General features: G+C 44.7%; 1 protein-coding gene across 6 annotated transcripts in view; it reads right to left on the bottom strand.

Annotated features, from left to right (window-relative positions):
* The window catches only part of nhsl1b (NHS-like 1b), a 103,209-nt gene that overhangs the window by 13,330 nt on the left and 73,741 nt on the right, over positions 1–16,138 (bottom strand). For all 6 annotated transcript variants that reach the window (XM_029251045.1, XM_029251048.1, XM_029251050.1 and 3 more), the window contains exons 2-3: positions 8,212–8,364; positions 3,549–3,670 (exon numbers count right to left, since the gene is read on the bottom strand). In XM_029251045.1, coding sequence (XP_029106878.1) covers positions 3,549–3,670; positions 8,212–8,364 — 275 coding nt within the window. The remainder of the gene's footprint in view (positions 1–3,548; positions 3,671–8,211; positions 8,365–16,138) is intronic.

Genomic DNA, 16,138 nt, shown 5'->3' with positions numbered 1-16,138 from the left:
ACAATGCAGATTTCTTAAACACTTGCATTTGGTACAGTAGAACTTCTAAAGCCATTAAGTCATTCTTAAACACATATTAGAATTTTAATGTAACAATCCAAATAATCACAGAATGACTGATTGTGCACTGAATGAGGAAGGAAAAATTCTACACTCTATGCATTGTTCACGTCAAAAGCTAAACACATTTTTCTCTACTTAAAACCAACAAGAACACAACTCACAACCACAGCAAAACCAGCTTCTTACTTACTACCTAACAATAATTCAACATCTGCCAAAGGGAATTTCAGTGATCTGTTAGAATTTGTTTCTAATCTGTTAGACCACACATGTGCACTGCTGCAGCACAATATCAGATCTCTGATGATTAAGAATAATCATCACGCACATATTCTCCAGCATTACAGAAACATTGCCCCACTTATATTTTACCTGTCCAGATGGAAAATGCAGCTCAATGAGGAAACCTCAAGATAAAAGTTGCTTTAGAAAACTTACTTATATCAGAAGAGGAGATGGAGGCTGACTTGTCTGAGCAAGCCACATAAATTCAGGTGTTCCCAAGACTGATTTGTATGGGAATGAGGAGACCGTGTGACTCATCTTCAGCTGGGACTGAGGTGACAACGCCAGGAATTAAAAAGGATGGTTGGGGGTTGGAAATCCCAACAACGCTGGTTTTCTGCTTTTGCTGTTAGGACAGGGTAACCTACTTTCTTTTGAACGGGTGTGTGCTGTCAGGATGCGTTTGCATCACAGAGCGGCGGGAATCCGGTGGAGGGGTGCTCAGCTGGGGGGCTGAAAAGACCCTCCCTTCCCGCTCTGAGGGAGCAGGAGGGCAAGCAGGAATAATAGGGGCCTGCTCACTCAGGAAAACCTGACCTGTTGGGATAAAGGCCATTTCTTGTGGGTACAGGGCTGAACAATTTACACACACTTGTCTCCTTACAAATGCCTGCTGCTGCAAATGACGACTCTTTTTGCCTTTCGGAAAAATTACTGAAAGAAAAAAAAAAAAAGTGGCAGCTACATAGATTTTTTTTTTTTTTTCCCCTCCCCATGGTTAATGTCAATGATGAAACACTGAGGGGAAAACATCAATTTTAAATAAACAGTTAATGCAAATTTCCCCTAACTGTGTGGAGTGCTACTAATAAATATGTATATTCAAATAGTACTGTAACAGTTTGACATTCTTGCTGTGACTATGTCTTTAAAAAAAAGTTAGTATATAAGTGTTAATAAGCATGGACTGCAGGGTGGAGCTGGTAGTGTAGTGGTTACAGTTGTTGTCTTTGAACTCAAAAGTTGCAGGTTCCACTGCCACCTAAGGCTATAGTAACCCCAAGCAAGGTATTGTAGCCCGCGTTACTGTTTTAGGAGGGAGTGTGTGTTTAAATGTAAATAGTTGCATTATGGGAGATAATGTTAAATGTGTGTGTAACCACTGGGGGCACTTAAGGGGAAAATAGTAGGGTGACCATGTCTCCCAATATGTTGGAGACTCTGTAGGGGCGCTAAGGCAGTCTAGGAAGACTAGCTGTAAGCGCAGGTCCTGGAGGAAAAGGGGTCCTCGGACCGAGAGCATTATTTCCCTTGTGCTGGTGTTCAAATACACTGTTTGTTATGAACGCTGCTTCCGTGTCCTTCTTTGCCCCATCCAAACCCATGGCGCTGAGCGCCACAGTATTTACCCCAAAAATTGCTCCAGCAAAGGTACCCAGCTGTATAAATGTGTAAATAACTGTACGTAGCTTAACACTGTAAGTTCCTCTGGAGAGAAACATCAGTTAAATGAATAAATGTAAAAGGGAACAGGATATGGAAAGCCACTCTGACTTGGAAACATTTACAGCCAGTGGAGAGTGGCCACTTGCTTCAACTCAGTGTACCGTAAAATGACCCTTCAAATGAGTACGCAGGAACACAGGACTCACAAAACCCACTCGGAGCCACAGAAGCCAGCAGTCATTTTGCCCTTTATCTGGAATAACTATACCCCCAGGAACTCAATTTCTGCGCATAACACCAAAGTCTGAAGTCACTATAGCGATATCCATTCCACACTTGTTGCAGTCCTGCAGGACTTTATCTACAAAAACACTTCACTCAAATCCCCACTGGCAAAGAGAACAACATTTGACGGCACTACACGTCACAAGCCACACGCGGTACTCTTCCACTAATGGGCCTATGGGGACGGAGGGCACCGATGCGAGACTAGCACAGCGCAGGTGTCTCGCTACGCACGGCTTACGGGCCCACGGGGAGGGTGTACCTTCGTCTTCCAAGGTTTCAAATGACAGCACAAAGTCAGGCAAGGCTCAGTGAGGCAGCCTAACATGCTAGGCTGGTTGGTGAAGAGAAAAAGAAAGGGAGACAGGAAGAGACAAAAAAAAAAAAACTGACATTTCAAGACAGCACCAAGAGTCCAAGAGTTTGAAATAAATCATTAAAAAAAAAAAAAAAAAAGACAGGGCAGTGTGACACTCCAAACAATTAAAAAAAAAAAAATTCAGAAGTTTGCAAAGGACAAAACCCAAAGGTTGGAGGTTTGATTCCCACCTCTGGCACTAGTATCCTTTAGCAAGGTACTTACCGAAAACTGCTCCAGTAAAAAATTACCCAGCTGTAGAAATGAGTAAATAATTGTAAGTATGGTAACATTGTAAGTCACACTGGAGAAAAGCGTCAGCTAAATGAATAAATGTAATCTCACACACACACTGACTGAAACCGCTTATTCCAAGCGGCGTCGCGGCAAACCGAAGCCTAACCCGGTAACACGGGGCGCAAGGCTGGAGGGGGAGGGGACACACCCAGGATGGGACGGCCAGTCCGTGGCAGGGCACCCTAAGCAGGACTCAAACCCGGCGGAGAGCGGACCCGACCAAGCCCGCCACTCCATTAAATGTAATAATGGCAGAACCATGTTGTCAACACAAAAAATGTCATTTCCCACTCTGTCACTAGAGGGCAGCTCTGCTTCATGTATCAGGTTCCACTCAAACCAATTGTGTATTTTAAAACAAATTGTTATATTCACATTTAGAAAAATGTGTTTCCTCTTTTATATAGGCCCTGCAAACTAAGAACAAATGGAAAAAAAAAAAAAAAGCATTTAAATGAACTCTAACATCTCACAGGCCTGAAAGGAGTTTCAGCAAGTGAATAAATTTTACATAAAATGTATATTTTCCTGTCTCTTTTTTATCTGGTCATTTTTTTGCTATGCTGCAACCAGGACAGAAAAGAAAAAAATTACTCTAGGCCTGTAACACATTCAAGGAGACAGAAGTTTCCTCCATTCACTCAGGAAATAATAAATAACCAAACTACCCAAGGCATGCCAACACTAATCCATGGCCATTCTGGTGCCCTCTGGTCTCCACCTGACTTCCTAATTCTTTTCCTGTTCCACTGTGCCCAAAGGGTGGGACATCCAGAAACATGAACGGCAGTGAATTTCCTCAAACGAGTTCGCTCTGTGAAAGCAGGAAGAGTCACGGTACGGCGCCATTGTGATGCCGAGTCTCCTGGCGTACCTGCTTGTCCGCATCGTCGTCGTCATGTAGGCTTCCATCAGACACGTTGGAGCTGGAGAAGGTGGGGCCCTGGGAGTAGTACTGTGAGCTGCGGAAGCCATCCTTCCTCAGCTTGTCACACTCTGTTGGGGGGAGGCACGGGAACAACTGGTTAGCAGGGGGTCATTAAAGCGCTCTCTATTACGCAGTGAGAGGTGCTGTTCATCTTCATCACCAACACTTAATTTTCAGAACAGGCCAGGAACCTTAAGAGAAGACAAAGAAGGCTCAGCTGGGAGAGGAGGTGCAGTACTGGATTGTCCTGAACAGGAGTTCTGCACAGGGCCAAACTCATACAGCAGTGATACAAATACCGACAGGGTCTAAACTAGTGCTCAGCACTAGAGAGACAACAGCGATTGCCAGGGAGTGCGTGTATAGACGGGTAGCTGGGTGTGGGGTTTACGTACTACATCAAGCAGGCTTTCCTATGAAAACGCAAAGCAGAGCCAGGTCTTAAAAGACTCTGCTGTTCTGTGGGGAGGGTGAGGATATCTGACGCTCAAATGGTGTATGCACACATCCCAGTGCAAACAAAGAGCCAGATACCCATCTGTACAAAGAACCACCACACACTAGTGTGTAACCTGTGCAGGTCTGCACCTGGAGTGAAGAGATCCCACTTCAACGGAAAACCGAACAGGTCTTTGAACCCATAACAGGTGCTCTCGCTCTTCATAATGATCAAGGGCACCAGAAGGATCCCAGAACCGTGAGGATCTGAGGAGGAACTTGGACATGGTGCACATGAAACGTGCGTTTGTCTCCGCTTCTTGTGGTGAGCAAAAGCGTTCTTGCAGAGAGAGCCGACAGCAAGGATTAGAGGCAGAAACCGCAGGGGAATCTGGGATTGTGCAGCCCCACCCCGCACATGAAAGACTCATTACACAATTATGACTCCAAAGGAGGACACAGGTAATTCCATTAAGCTCTGTCTGCTGCCAGCCTTTGAAAACCTCAATCTCCTGAGGGCTGTTTGTTGACAACAGTGCACTGCACCTGCAAAGGCCAGCTGGGAGAGATGGAGGGGGCTGGCTGAGGGACAGGCACCGTCTCAGGGCTGTTTCATCTGCAGTTGATCCATTAACAAAGCAATTCAAAGATGACCCTTTGTTCCTAAGACCAAGCTACAGTAAATAAGACATTTAATGACCTAAATAGAACTATTCGTACCATATACTTAAGGGACGCTGACCATGGGCATTACTAAACTGCACTGCATGGAATTTTTCATGCACTCTGTTAGTAATACAGTAAAATTAACGGGCACTGCCAGGTGAAAATCTCAAAAGCAGACACGTTTGAAAGATAAGTGAGGAGTTTTTGTTGGTGCTGACACTGCTTGACCAAAACTGCCCTGGATGTTATCGCTCTCCTTTTGGCTGCGCTCAAGAATTTTCAACCATCTGCCAAAAACAGTGGATTTGGCTGATTCTTAAAAATGTTTTATTTATGGCATTAACTACAGTATCAAGTATATCGTCGGAAAAAGAGCAGCCACTGTAATACTTTATCAAGAGTTGCTGCGTGTTTATGTAACAAACTTGTCCATCTCACCTGCAAGAAGAAAGGGAGTAAAGGCAAGAGACTTCACATCTTCAAGTAGGACATCACACAGATTATACACCCAACCCTGGAGTGAAATTATTACTTGAACTCTGGAACTATCATGTAGTAATGAGTGTGTAAACATATATGGAGAACTTCATCTGAACTCAACGTGCCCATGGTGAGGTTATTACACAGGCAAGAAGGTGTGAGAATGACCCACACCACCTCCCGTATGAGTCACAGGGCATCAGAGCACCCCCCGAAGCTCCTTTTACTTCAGGCACTTCCAGAAATAATCCACAAGGGCAATTACTGGGAAAGCCAGCCATCACGGGTAAGACTTGGGAGCAGCGGAGACTGGAGCGCTGACAGTGAAATACGCCACAGTGCTTCTCCGTGGAACCCCAGGAGATGGGAAATAAGAGAAACTAGTGTGGGGTGCCCTACATTCCCAACATATGGCTCTGAATGGATAATGAGGCCCTTGCTAGAAACTGGGGAAGAGGAACACCACTAGCAAGGACAAAGTCCTATACCCGCAAACACACATTCCTCTGTGACAACTGTTCTCATGAACACTGTATACGTGCATGTCTATAACACACACAAAAAAAGCACATGAACCTGTCAAAATGTAGAAGTCCAACACATTTAATTGCAAGCAATTCTATGTTCCAGGAATAGATAACAATACAGACTTTTGGCTTTCAGTACATTTTCATTATCGGCAATGGCACTAAAACATTACAGCATATCAATGACTTTCCAGTGTCCCAAAGTTAGAGGGGGTTCGGTGTTGCCCTGCTGTGACCTCTGGAGCGGTATCAGCGAAGGGCTAGACTATTGGAGTGAGGAGGTTCATTCAAAAACAGCTGTTATTCACGTGTGTGTGGCAATGCATGTACTGCACATGTGCAAAAACATCTGAGATGTAAGACTTCCTCAAATGACACATCACGGCCTTACAAATAACACACACTCAGACACAAGCAGATGTCGACAGGGACTGACTCTTGCACCCGACTTATGGCACATGCAGGTACACTCAACCCCACTGTGGGCTTCATGCTGTCCCAACCACCATCTCCTGTGATTAAATATTGACCCTACTATACACATAATTAGATTCCAGTGGCCATTCACACCACTCCCTTCACCATGTGACACAATAGTGCAGCTCTGTCCACTGCTGTGGCTGTAGGCCCTAACATTAGATAATTAACTTTAGGCAACATTTGGAAACTTACATAACATTTAACACATCTTCACTAATGTGCAAGGACAGAAGGCTGTGGAGTCCTAAAAATACTGATATACCATGAACACATTCAATGGTTGATTGACTTGAGGGGTGATTCAAATATCATCGCTGGAACTATATAATACAGATCCAAGAAATTTTTCATGGCTGAGAATGATCCTGCCTTTAAAACCAAAATGAAAATAACCGACACACAAGCAAACTTACCTACTCTGTGTATTTTATTAGCATTGTGAGTAAGTAATTGCTGGTTAGTTTTTCTCTCACACACACACACACACACACACACACACACACACACACACACACACACACAGAGTAAAGCCTTAATATGTTGTTTGTACTTCTTGCATTTAGTTATTAACTGGTGAACCCTTTAAGAAAATCAGTGTGTTATTATTATTTCAAGCACAGATCTGCTGAGGACAGCTGTAGGATCTCTCTGATCTCTGCAGGTGTGTTTCTGACCTGAATCCGGCCCTTGTGTGCGCTCACGTGCTAAGATCCTACTAGCCACCTGGCGATTCATCGGGTGCTGACATACGGGTCTCAAACCTCATGGCAGAAGGGGTTTAGAGTCTAGTCTTGGCACCCATGTCCTTACACCCTCTACAACAAGCCAACTACATCTCTAAAACATGTTTAAGTCCAACCCATAATCTGTCTGAACCCAGACTCAGACTAACACCCTAACACACTGTTCTATGAAAGGCTTGCTGTGTTTATAGGACATTTTCAGAAAAAGAGAGCTGAAGACGGTGAGCCTAATAGTTTTTAGGTGACCAGCAATACACTCATGGACATGTAGACAGGACAAAACTGATGCAACAGGTCCAGAAGTTTCAATAATGAAGGTTCGAAAAGGTAGATGAGTTATATGATCTGCATGCATACTGCTGATATCCAAAGGCTGATCCAAATCTACCACGCTGAGGGATGCTTTTGTCCAAGTTGCTCTATGACCTATTCACTAGAGTAATAACCTTCTGCTGATATGAATTTTTTTCTGAAAAGTATTCGGTATTTATTTTTTTCAGGAAAAGAGGTCTGACATACCAATTTGAAGTGTGCATCAAAGCTCACCCAATGTGCCCAGAGATGGCAATCGCAAGCAGTTAAGTGCTGCTTTGAGTACGTTTGAGATTGTTTCATGTCACGAGTCCCCAAACAGTGAGAAGTTTACTGAAGTGTCAAATTCAGTTTGTGAGCCCATTCAGTGCTATATAAAGTGGAGTGGGCAATCAGTGCAATGCCACCTTTCTGTCAACCTGCAGTTCCATGTAATACCTCCGGGTGAGTTGACATGCAGTTGTTTCCTGCCACTTTGCTGATAAGATCACAACGTGATCTGAAATACAGCACTGTGGTCTGAACTCATCCATCTTGCCTTGACAGTTTCCTTGCCCTGTGACCTTGAAAAACATGGCAGCTGGGTTTGCACTTTCCCTGACTTGGTTTCCCCAACATCCTGTGTTTGCTGGCTCCTTCATCACTTGCTTGTGAGTCGTGAAAAGCATGGGAAGAAGGGGCAGCATGAGGTTCACATAGTGTTGCCCACCAGTGAAAACCTACACTAGCGTGTTCAGTGTGGGAGCAGGAACAGCTGGTTTAACAGCATGAGGGATGTTTGTGTGACATCTGAAATAGGAGACTCACAGGTAACATCGACAAAGACTGGTTTGACAACATTTTGTCCGCTGGAGAACTACAATGTTAGTATTCCCTAGCAAAATCTAAAGCCCAAAGCAACAACCCAGAACCCACCCACCCACTAAAAGTTCTACAGAACCCCACAGTCCAACTCCGGAATACCTCGGAGTGCAGTCTTCAGGTTGACTTTGGCTTGACGGTGCAGGTCCTCCACACATGCAGGCCGGCTGCTGGGCAAAAAGACGTTCTCCTGCTGGTGCCAGGGAGCAGTGTAGTGCACCGTCCACTTGCTCTCCTCATCCAGGTTAGACACCGCTGAGAGATGAGACAGGGTGGGGAGGGCACAGAAGATGACGACAAAAGGTCAGTCCATTGATGACAAGTTTCAAAAGTGCAGTGGGATACAGAAAATACTTGTTAACACGGTCTTAATTAAAAGACTCCTTGCAACACCAAATATTTGGTGCAAAAACGTTCCCCTTTAGTAATGATCCTTAAAGCCCAACAATCTTCTTTGAAGCTTCAACTCTCCCCTTGAATAAGGTACTCGCCTTGAACCACTGCAGTAAAATATCCAGCTGTACAAATTGGTCAGACACTGCAAGTTGTTTTGGACAGAAGAGTCAAGTAAGCAGTGAATAAATAAAAATTAAATTTTAATCTCTGTGACACATGAAAGGCCAAAAACTAAAAACAAAAAAAAACCTGGAAAACAACCATTTCAGAAATTCAAGAATTTATTTTATGAAATTCCAAATTCCTGCAATGATATGTACCATTTGGGAATCTGATTTAAAGCACAAAAGAGTGTGTGAAAGTGACCTGGTCAAGAGAAGCATCCGCTATAGGTACTAAAAGGCCATCTAAGGTCATTCTACTGAATGGGGAGCCTTTGAAAGCTTGATGGTTCTGCCATTAAGTCAAAAGTCCTCTGTTATACTCATCAAGTGACATGCAAGAGTCTGTGTCAACATCTAGATTCTCTGCCAAAGGGGGGCTTTTCCCCGTAATTTCACCTTCCAGAAGGCGCAGCACTTTCTTACAGAATCAGCCTGCACGTCACACCCAACATTACATTGACGGCAATCAAGCATAAAAACTCTATCAATTTAGATACAAGCTGTAGCTCTATCTAAATGGTTCACTCTGGTGCAAACGAGTAGTAGCACTAATTTCAGAAGGAAAATATCTAACAGACACTGCTGATATCCGATGGAAAAATCCTGGTGCATGTTGATGTGACCATCCTGCTTTCACACCATACTGTCAGTCAGCTCTTTGGAACACAACTGATTGAACTGTATGTCTGATGTCACAAAACCGGCAAGGCATCACAAAGCTTAGAGCCGTTATTCCCATTTTACAAGACATGATCAGCCCCAACACCCTGGCAGGGGCACAGTTGTCCTTTACCTCTGATACTGGTGATCCTATGCACAAGCGGTCAAATCAAAAGTCCGCAGGTTTGCAGTTTTAGCGCCAATGTAGAGGAATGAGCTTCCTCTGTCCCTCAAAACCGACAAATCCCTTTCAAGAATTCAAGAAAGGCTTAAAAACCATCTCTTTCAGACCGACTTCGCTCCTGATCTCCTAACAGCTCCATAAATTTGCTTAACACCATCTGTCATGATCGCTTTTATATTTATTATCCAACTCGATTTTGGAAGCAGCTACTTGCGCAATGTGCACCGGCAAAAATGGTGATATTGGGCAGATTGTGCTTTGACAGTTATATATTTGTATGTAAAAACGTTTCACCAGGTGGGAAAACAACTTATATTTACTCTGCATTTTATGACGCTTTGGAGAAAAGCATCTGGCAAATACATAAATGTATATGTGCAATGCTGAGCTCAGTGTCACCTCTTGATGCTACACTTCACTGCAAATATTGTCTGCATCCAGTGACGCAAGACTTTGCACTGCACAATTCAGCTGACCACCACTGCTCACTTCAGGGGGAACAAGGGCCACTCAGCGCTCTCTTGACAAACAGAGCCTCTCTCACCACACATGTAGCCATAAAGAGAGCCAATCAAGCAAAAAGCAAAGATATGAATCTCTCATCAGTCAAGGATGGTGAGTAGGTGGTTTCCGTGATCAATACACTCAGGTTGAGACTTATCATCCTAAGCAAACCCTGAGAATGTTCTTTTACGTTATTTCCACCTGGTCTGTGCAACATTCTCACTGATTCTGAAGCCCAGACAATCAGAAATCTCCACTCTGAACAGGAAACCTCAAACACAAAAGAGACCGTTGAGCAGGACCCCTCTAAGAGCTAAGCACAGCTCCAAACAGAGCTGAAACGCAGGAGGACACCCTTTATGTAAGCAGTGTATGCGAATACATTTCCCAAATTACAAAGTGCCACTGTAAATATGAAAGAAGAAAATCTATTTCACAGCACTTTCCAGAGGTCAAAGATCAAAACAAGCAAGTCAGGCAATATTTCACCAGCTTCTTGTGACTAATCTGGCGATCTGTTGCAATGCATTAAAACTCAGACATTTTTACAGTGAATACAATGCTGACAACGTGATTGAAAATCTTTTTCAAACAGTGCTTGTCTTAAGTGACCAAAAATTTATCTTACACAGGTTGAGTGCTGTAAAGAAGAACTCATGAAGCGCTCCATTAAGAAAATCGTCCCAATGTCACAGCATTGCCTGGCTGTAATGCTTCGCCTATTCTGGTCAACAGAGAAGGATGCTTCCTTCTATTCCCACTCCTTACTGTATGGAGAAGAAGTACCGGTGATCAGCAAAGTTCCAAAAAGGAAAATAAACTAAGGGCTGAAACCGCAGATTGCACACGTGCACAAGACAACCTAGCAGCTGCAACTAAAACAGTTTCTTCGAGGTATCAAAATGGATAAACACTTGACACGGTGACAGGAGCACATGCCATCAGAACCTACGGCTCTCCTTTGAACCAACAAGTCAGATGGAAATTGATGAAGCTGTTCACATTGAATCACACAGCGAAGCAGCAATCACTGGCTCTTACCCTTCTTCTTGATGTACTTAATGACGGACTTGAGTGTGTTTCCAATGAACACCATTATTCCTGTGTGCTGGTGATTATGACTCTCCTGCAGCTTCTCTCATGGACTGGGTACCACAGAGTGCACACCGTGATCAGCCTGTGGCTCCTAGCACAATGAGAGAATTCCCGCATCACCCACCCTCAACCACCCGTCAGCCCATCCCACGATTTCAAAGCCCCACCCCGTTCCTCATCTGAACTGCCCCCCTCCCACCCAGCTACACTGAATTTGCATCCTGTTACCAAGGAGCTGAAACTCCAGATGTGAGTTCTGTTCCTTTCTCACTTGGAGAGTTCAGCTTGTCCGCTGCACTGCATCTCCTAGGGAGCCCAGATTGACAAGCCTGATCTCAGTGTTCGTACGGCTATTAACGCGAGGCGCTGCTGCGCAATACAGGTTGTACACAACCAGCCCATTGTCTGTGTTCAGCAACTTCCCCCTTTCAAATCAGGCTGATCCCAAAAGGGAGGGGACTGAAGTGCTCAGTAGGGTCGAAATGATCCCTGAGTTTCTGTAAGTGAAAGAAGGGGTGGGCTCATGGGTGGGCTAAGTATTAGGGTCTTTCACTCCTCTCATCCATAGTGCCCCGTGCGATTTACGGCTCGCTGGAGACGTGTGATGTGCGCAGACTGGTGAGATGCAAGCTCCCCCCCTGGAAACTCCTCCAACGCTTGCATGGCCCTGCCCGGCACTCCTGCTAGAGTCTGTGGTGCTGATGTCCAAAAGCAATAGCTGCTTTGCAGTTCATATGAATTTAAGCTTCCTACTGTCTGGCACACTTATAGTCTTTAGATAATGTATGCAAAAACAAGCTGCTCTAATTAAAGCTGCATTGTTCTCAAAACTAATAGCCTTGGTGAACATGTCTGTCATTAAAACCACAACTGGGAACCTCATGGTGGGGAGAATTGGGGTCATCCTTTCAGTAGCACTTATACCCGCAAAAACACCAGATCTCAAAGAATAATGAAAGTTTGAGCATTGTTTACTGTCACTGGCTGGCATAATGGAGGTCAAAGTCAAGGCAACACTAAATTTGAAGGGTGATTTCCTAAAAAAAGGTAAGTTCATGCAACGCCTTGCTATGTCTCTTGCACAGCTCCTCCAGCAAAGGTACAAACGTGGTAAATGCTCTCACCACCCGAGCTGTACTTCCTTACACAATCCAGCCACAGCGCTCCACAGTCTAGCAGTCTTTATGTAGTTGCTCATGTAATGTGCATTGGTTCACATGGTGGTAGGTGACAAATTAACTGTACTCTAGAATCATGTGTCTGCATCCAAATCTCTTTCTGCTGGTGTAATGCACTTCTTGCACTGTTCTCTGAGATGTACGTTACTATGGAGAAAAGCATCAGCTAAATTAGTAAATGTAATCGTAAACTGCTCCCATGCTGCTCCAGCTGGCAGGAAAAGACGACAAGCATCCTCGCCCCCCTCTCTGTTCTCACTTCTCTCCAAATTCAAGGGAGGCTTTGATGACTATTTGGTTAATCCACAATGATTTGCTTGCCTGTCAGCCATCACATTCTGTTCTTTTCAAACCTGTCACATATACACTGTTGCTTCTTAGAAAATACACTACCTCCTGTAAAAAGTGGCACTATGAAGTATTTTTCTGGCAATGAAGTGCGCAAACCATGTCACCGATGTAAAAACCTATAAGCCATGAGAAGAATGAAGGAGGTTGCCAGGACCTTTCAGCGAAACAAAGACGCAACATGAAACAGGTTATATGGCGAAAGTAGAATTTAACCTATCCCAGGATGAAGAGATCTGGCTGAAGGAAGACCTAAGACAGTTGAAACAGCATTCCACTAACATCTGTTATGACCATGAGCAGAGGTCCTCTGTGATAAGTTTGTGTTCATGGAGTGTGCCCTGTTCTCTTCATACACCGCAGCACTAGAACTCAGAGCACTATAATTAATTGGATGAACTCATTAAGTATTTATTTTTCAGGCCAAATAAAGGCAGTGTAGGGATGGTGTTGAAGCCTCCAAAAAACTCTGTAAAGCCTCGGTATAAGCCTTTATAAAGACAATGTAGGGATGGATAAAAGCAAGAGGCCCAGAGTCCCTCAGGGGAAAATGTAGATCAGCACAACAGACTGCGTGGTGTTTCTACCTGTCAGATGAAGGAATCGCTACAGCAGTGTGATCAGCATTTCCTCGAAAACAAATGGTTATTGGTAAAGAAACAAAGAGCGCTCTAAGGAGAATCAGACTCTGCTGTCCTGCCGCTGCTTTCCTTTCCAGAGTAATCTGAAAACCTGCAGGGCTTCCAAAGCTGAAACACACAAGCTCTGGCAACTCAGGAAATTTGCAAACCTTGAAGTTAAAGCAAAACTCAAATAAATAATTTACATATTTAAACTGGCAGAGGATAGCTGTGCTTCCTGAAAGAGCAAAGAACACATTGCTTAAAGAGCCATCTTCTACTGATACTTTGTAGAGACAGCGGAACTTGGAAAATAATAAAATTTCATTATTTTTGTTCAGTTACAATCAGGAAGGAGCCAGGCTACGATTCCTTACTGGGAGAGGGGGTAACCCATCTTATGGAACAAACTGAGAACATACAGAAAACAGCTTACAGGCAGACAGCGGCTGATCATTTGGAAGAGCTGATTTTAAAGATGAGCAAATATTGCTAAGGGAATAACTTTAATTTCTTTTTCATTGCTCCCTAGAGGGGTTGGCTGCCCCTTCCTCTCTGGAGCAGCGAAAATGAAGGGAGATGGAAATGGTCCGACAGTCATATCGCGCTACCCGTCTTTCTTCCTCACCCCACCCCAACCCAACCCCAGAGTCCTCCTTAGCTTTCCGACTGACCTGCTCCATTGTCCTGGGAATCCAGCGCCAAAGCCACTTTCAGCTCCCCTGACAACAAAAGCCCAGGACACAAAAAAGAAAGAAAATGCCAGAGCATGGAGCTGAAGTCAGAAAGGCCTCACAGACGTCTGGGGGATGAGGTCATTATGAGACTCCGAATCCAGGAGAGGGGATGCTGGAAGTAGCATCAACTCCACAGACTCAAAATACCCAGCATTTGTGTTGATTTCAAAAGCATGCACAGATTGCAGTTATGAACTCTCCTTCTCCCATAAACTGTGTACCACCTCTATAAAGAGTATGTTACATTTCTTCAAAAGCTTGGTACTGCCTGCTGCAGCATTTCTTTCTTTGTAGGGAGGAGGTTCAGAGAATGGAAGTCAATTAAGGGGGAGTATTGTGCATGTACGGCGCGGTCCTGAACCCATGTTTGAGCCTGTTTACGTGTGAGAGAATCCAGGCTTTGTGTGCGATCAATGGAGGTGGCCGTCTTTGAGGGGTTTTCTCCCATTGTGTTTCCATGTGAAACTGTCGAGCAGCAGACCAGCATGAACCGCAGAGCTCCTTCCACAGAGCATGAAAGGCAGGGAAACAGTCTGTTCATACTGTGACCAGGAAAGCCTGTCCATGGTGAGGCACATGCAGCTATGTTTAAACAGGCACAAAGGCTGGCTCCACACAGCTGCGCAAATGTGAGACCTTCAGAAAGTCACTTTGATGTAAAACGGGACACAAAATAGCAGCACAGCAGAGCTGCGAGAGTGTGACGACTGGGAATTCAGGAGGTGGACACGCACTGTGCAAAGGACATGTGTACAGGTCCTGGGTATACAGAAGTCCCTGTGCCCGGTGGGCGCTCTCACCTAAGCTAAACAAGGCTGACAAAGGCCCAGCAGGGCCAAAGTTCTGTCTCAATCAGTGTCTACCACTGGCAGTTCCTGGGGTTGCTTTGTTATTCATGTGCTGGGTTGGGGGCCCAAGCAGTGAGACGCTGGGGCCCTCGAGGTCAGGCTGAGGATCCCCCTTCCCACAGAATCTTCCCACAGAATCAGTTCCTTAGCCAGCAGCTTTACCCAAAACACCTTACATGGTTTAATTCTTTATCCAGTTACATGTCTGAACACTTTACTGGATCAATTCAAGCAGCTGGTTCAAAGACAAATCACCAGTCCCCTCCTGGGATTGGAACCAGCAACATTCTCACACAAAACCATCCATTCATCATATGTAACTTCTTGTCCAATTCAGGATCGCATGCTCCAGAAGCAAAGGACATGAGGCATGGTACATCCTATAGGACGTACACACACACACACACAGTCTGAAACTGCTTGTCCCAAGCAAGGCTGCGACAAACCAGAACCTAACCCAGCAACACAGGGCGCAAGGCTGGAGGGGGAGGGGACACACCCAGAATGGGACACCAGTCTGTAGCAAGGCACCCTAAAAGCAGGACTCTAGTCAGCGGGCAAAGGCTAAATCCACTGCATCCCCTCGCCACACACACACTTTTATACACTCACACATACACACAAATTTGAGTCAATTTTGACCTTTTTGATTCTTTAGTTAACCTGAAAAACATGCTGTAGACTGTGGGAGGAAACTGGAAAACCTTGAGGAAACTCATGGAATCAAAAAGAGAACATGGTGACTCCACACAGACTTGGCTGGATTCGAATCCACGCCCAAACCTACGGCCTGAGAGGGGAGGTTCCAAGCCACTGCATCCCAACATAAGTTTATTAATAAATGTAAATTTCCTCATTCACAGCGATTCCTGATGTCCAGTAAAGAGCGCAGTTTTGTCATTCAAGTAAACTACTACCAGCATGTTGGGTTCACACAGGTACTGGTGTAGAACACTTACTGTGAAGAGTGAGACGCCCCAAGGGCTCTCAGGAGAGTTCAGAGATCACCCTGGCGTTCAGTGGACATTCACCCTCTTGTTCATCAGCATCAGTATGTGTTAAGGAACTTTAAATGTTGCACCCAGAATTTGCACATGGTGTTAGCCTTAAGGCACTGCTTTGATGCAGGCTCAGAGAGTTCCTAAACACAAAACATTTATAACCCCAACTTAGCAGTTATTGCTCTAACAAGCTTGTGTATAAAGTTGGTTTTCCTCAGCTGAACAACGGAAAGGCTGGAGATATGTTCTAACAGCAGCAGGTAGTGTAGTGGTTAGAGCTCCCGCCTTATACAC

This window comes from Scleropages formosus, chromosome 1 (assembly GCF_900964775.1).
Source record: "Scleropages formosus chromosome 1, fSclFor1.1, whole genome shotgun sequence".
Taxonomy (NCBI): domain Eukaryota; kingdom Metazoa; phylum Chordata; class Actinopteri; order Osteoglossiformes; family Osteoglossidae; genus Scleropages; species Scleropages formosus.
Note: the sequence above shows the minus strand (reverse complement) of the source record. Positions and strands in the feature narration are given on the sequence as shown.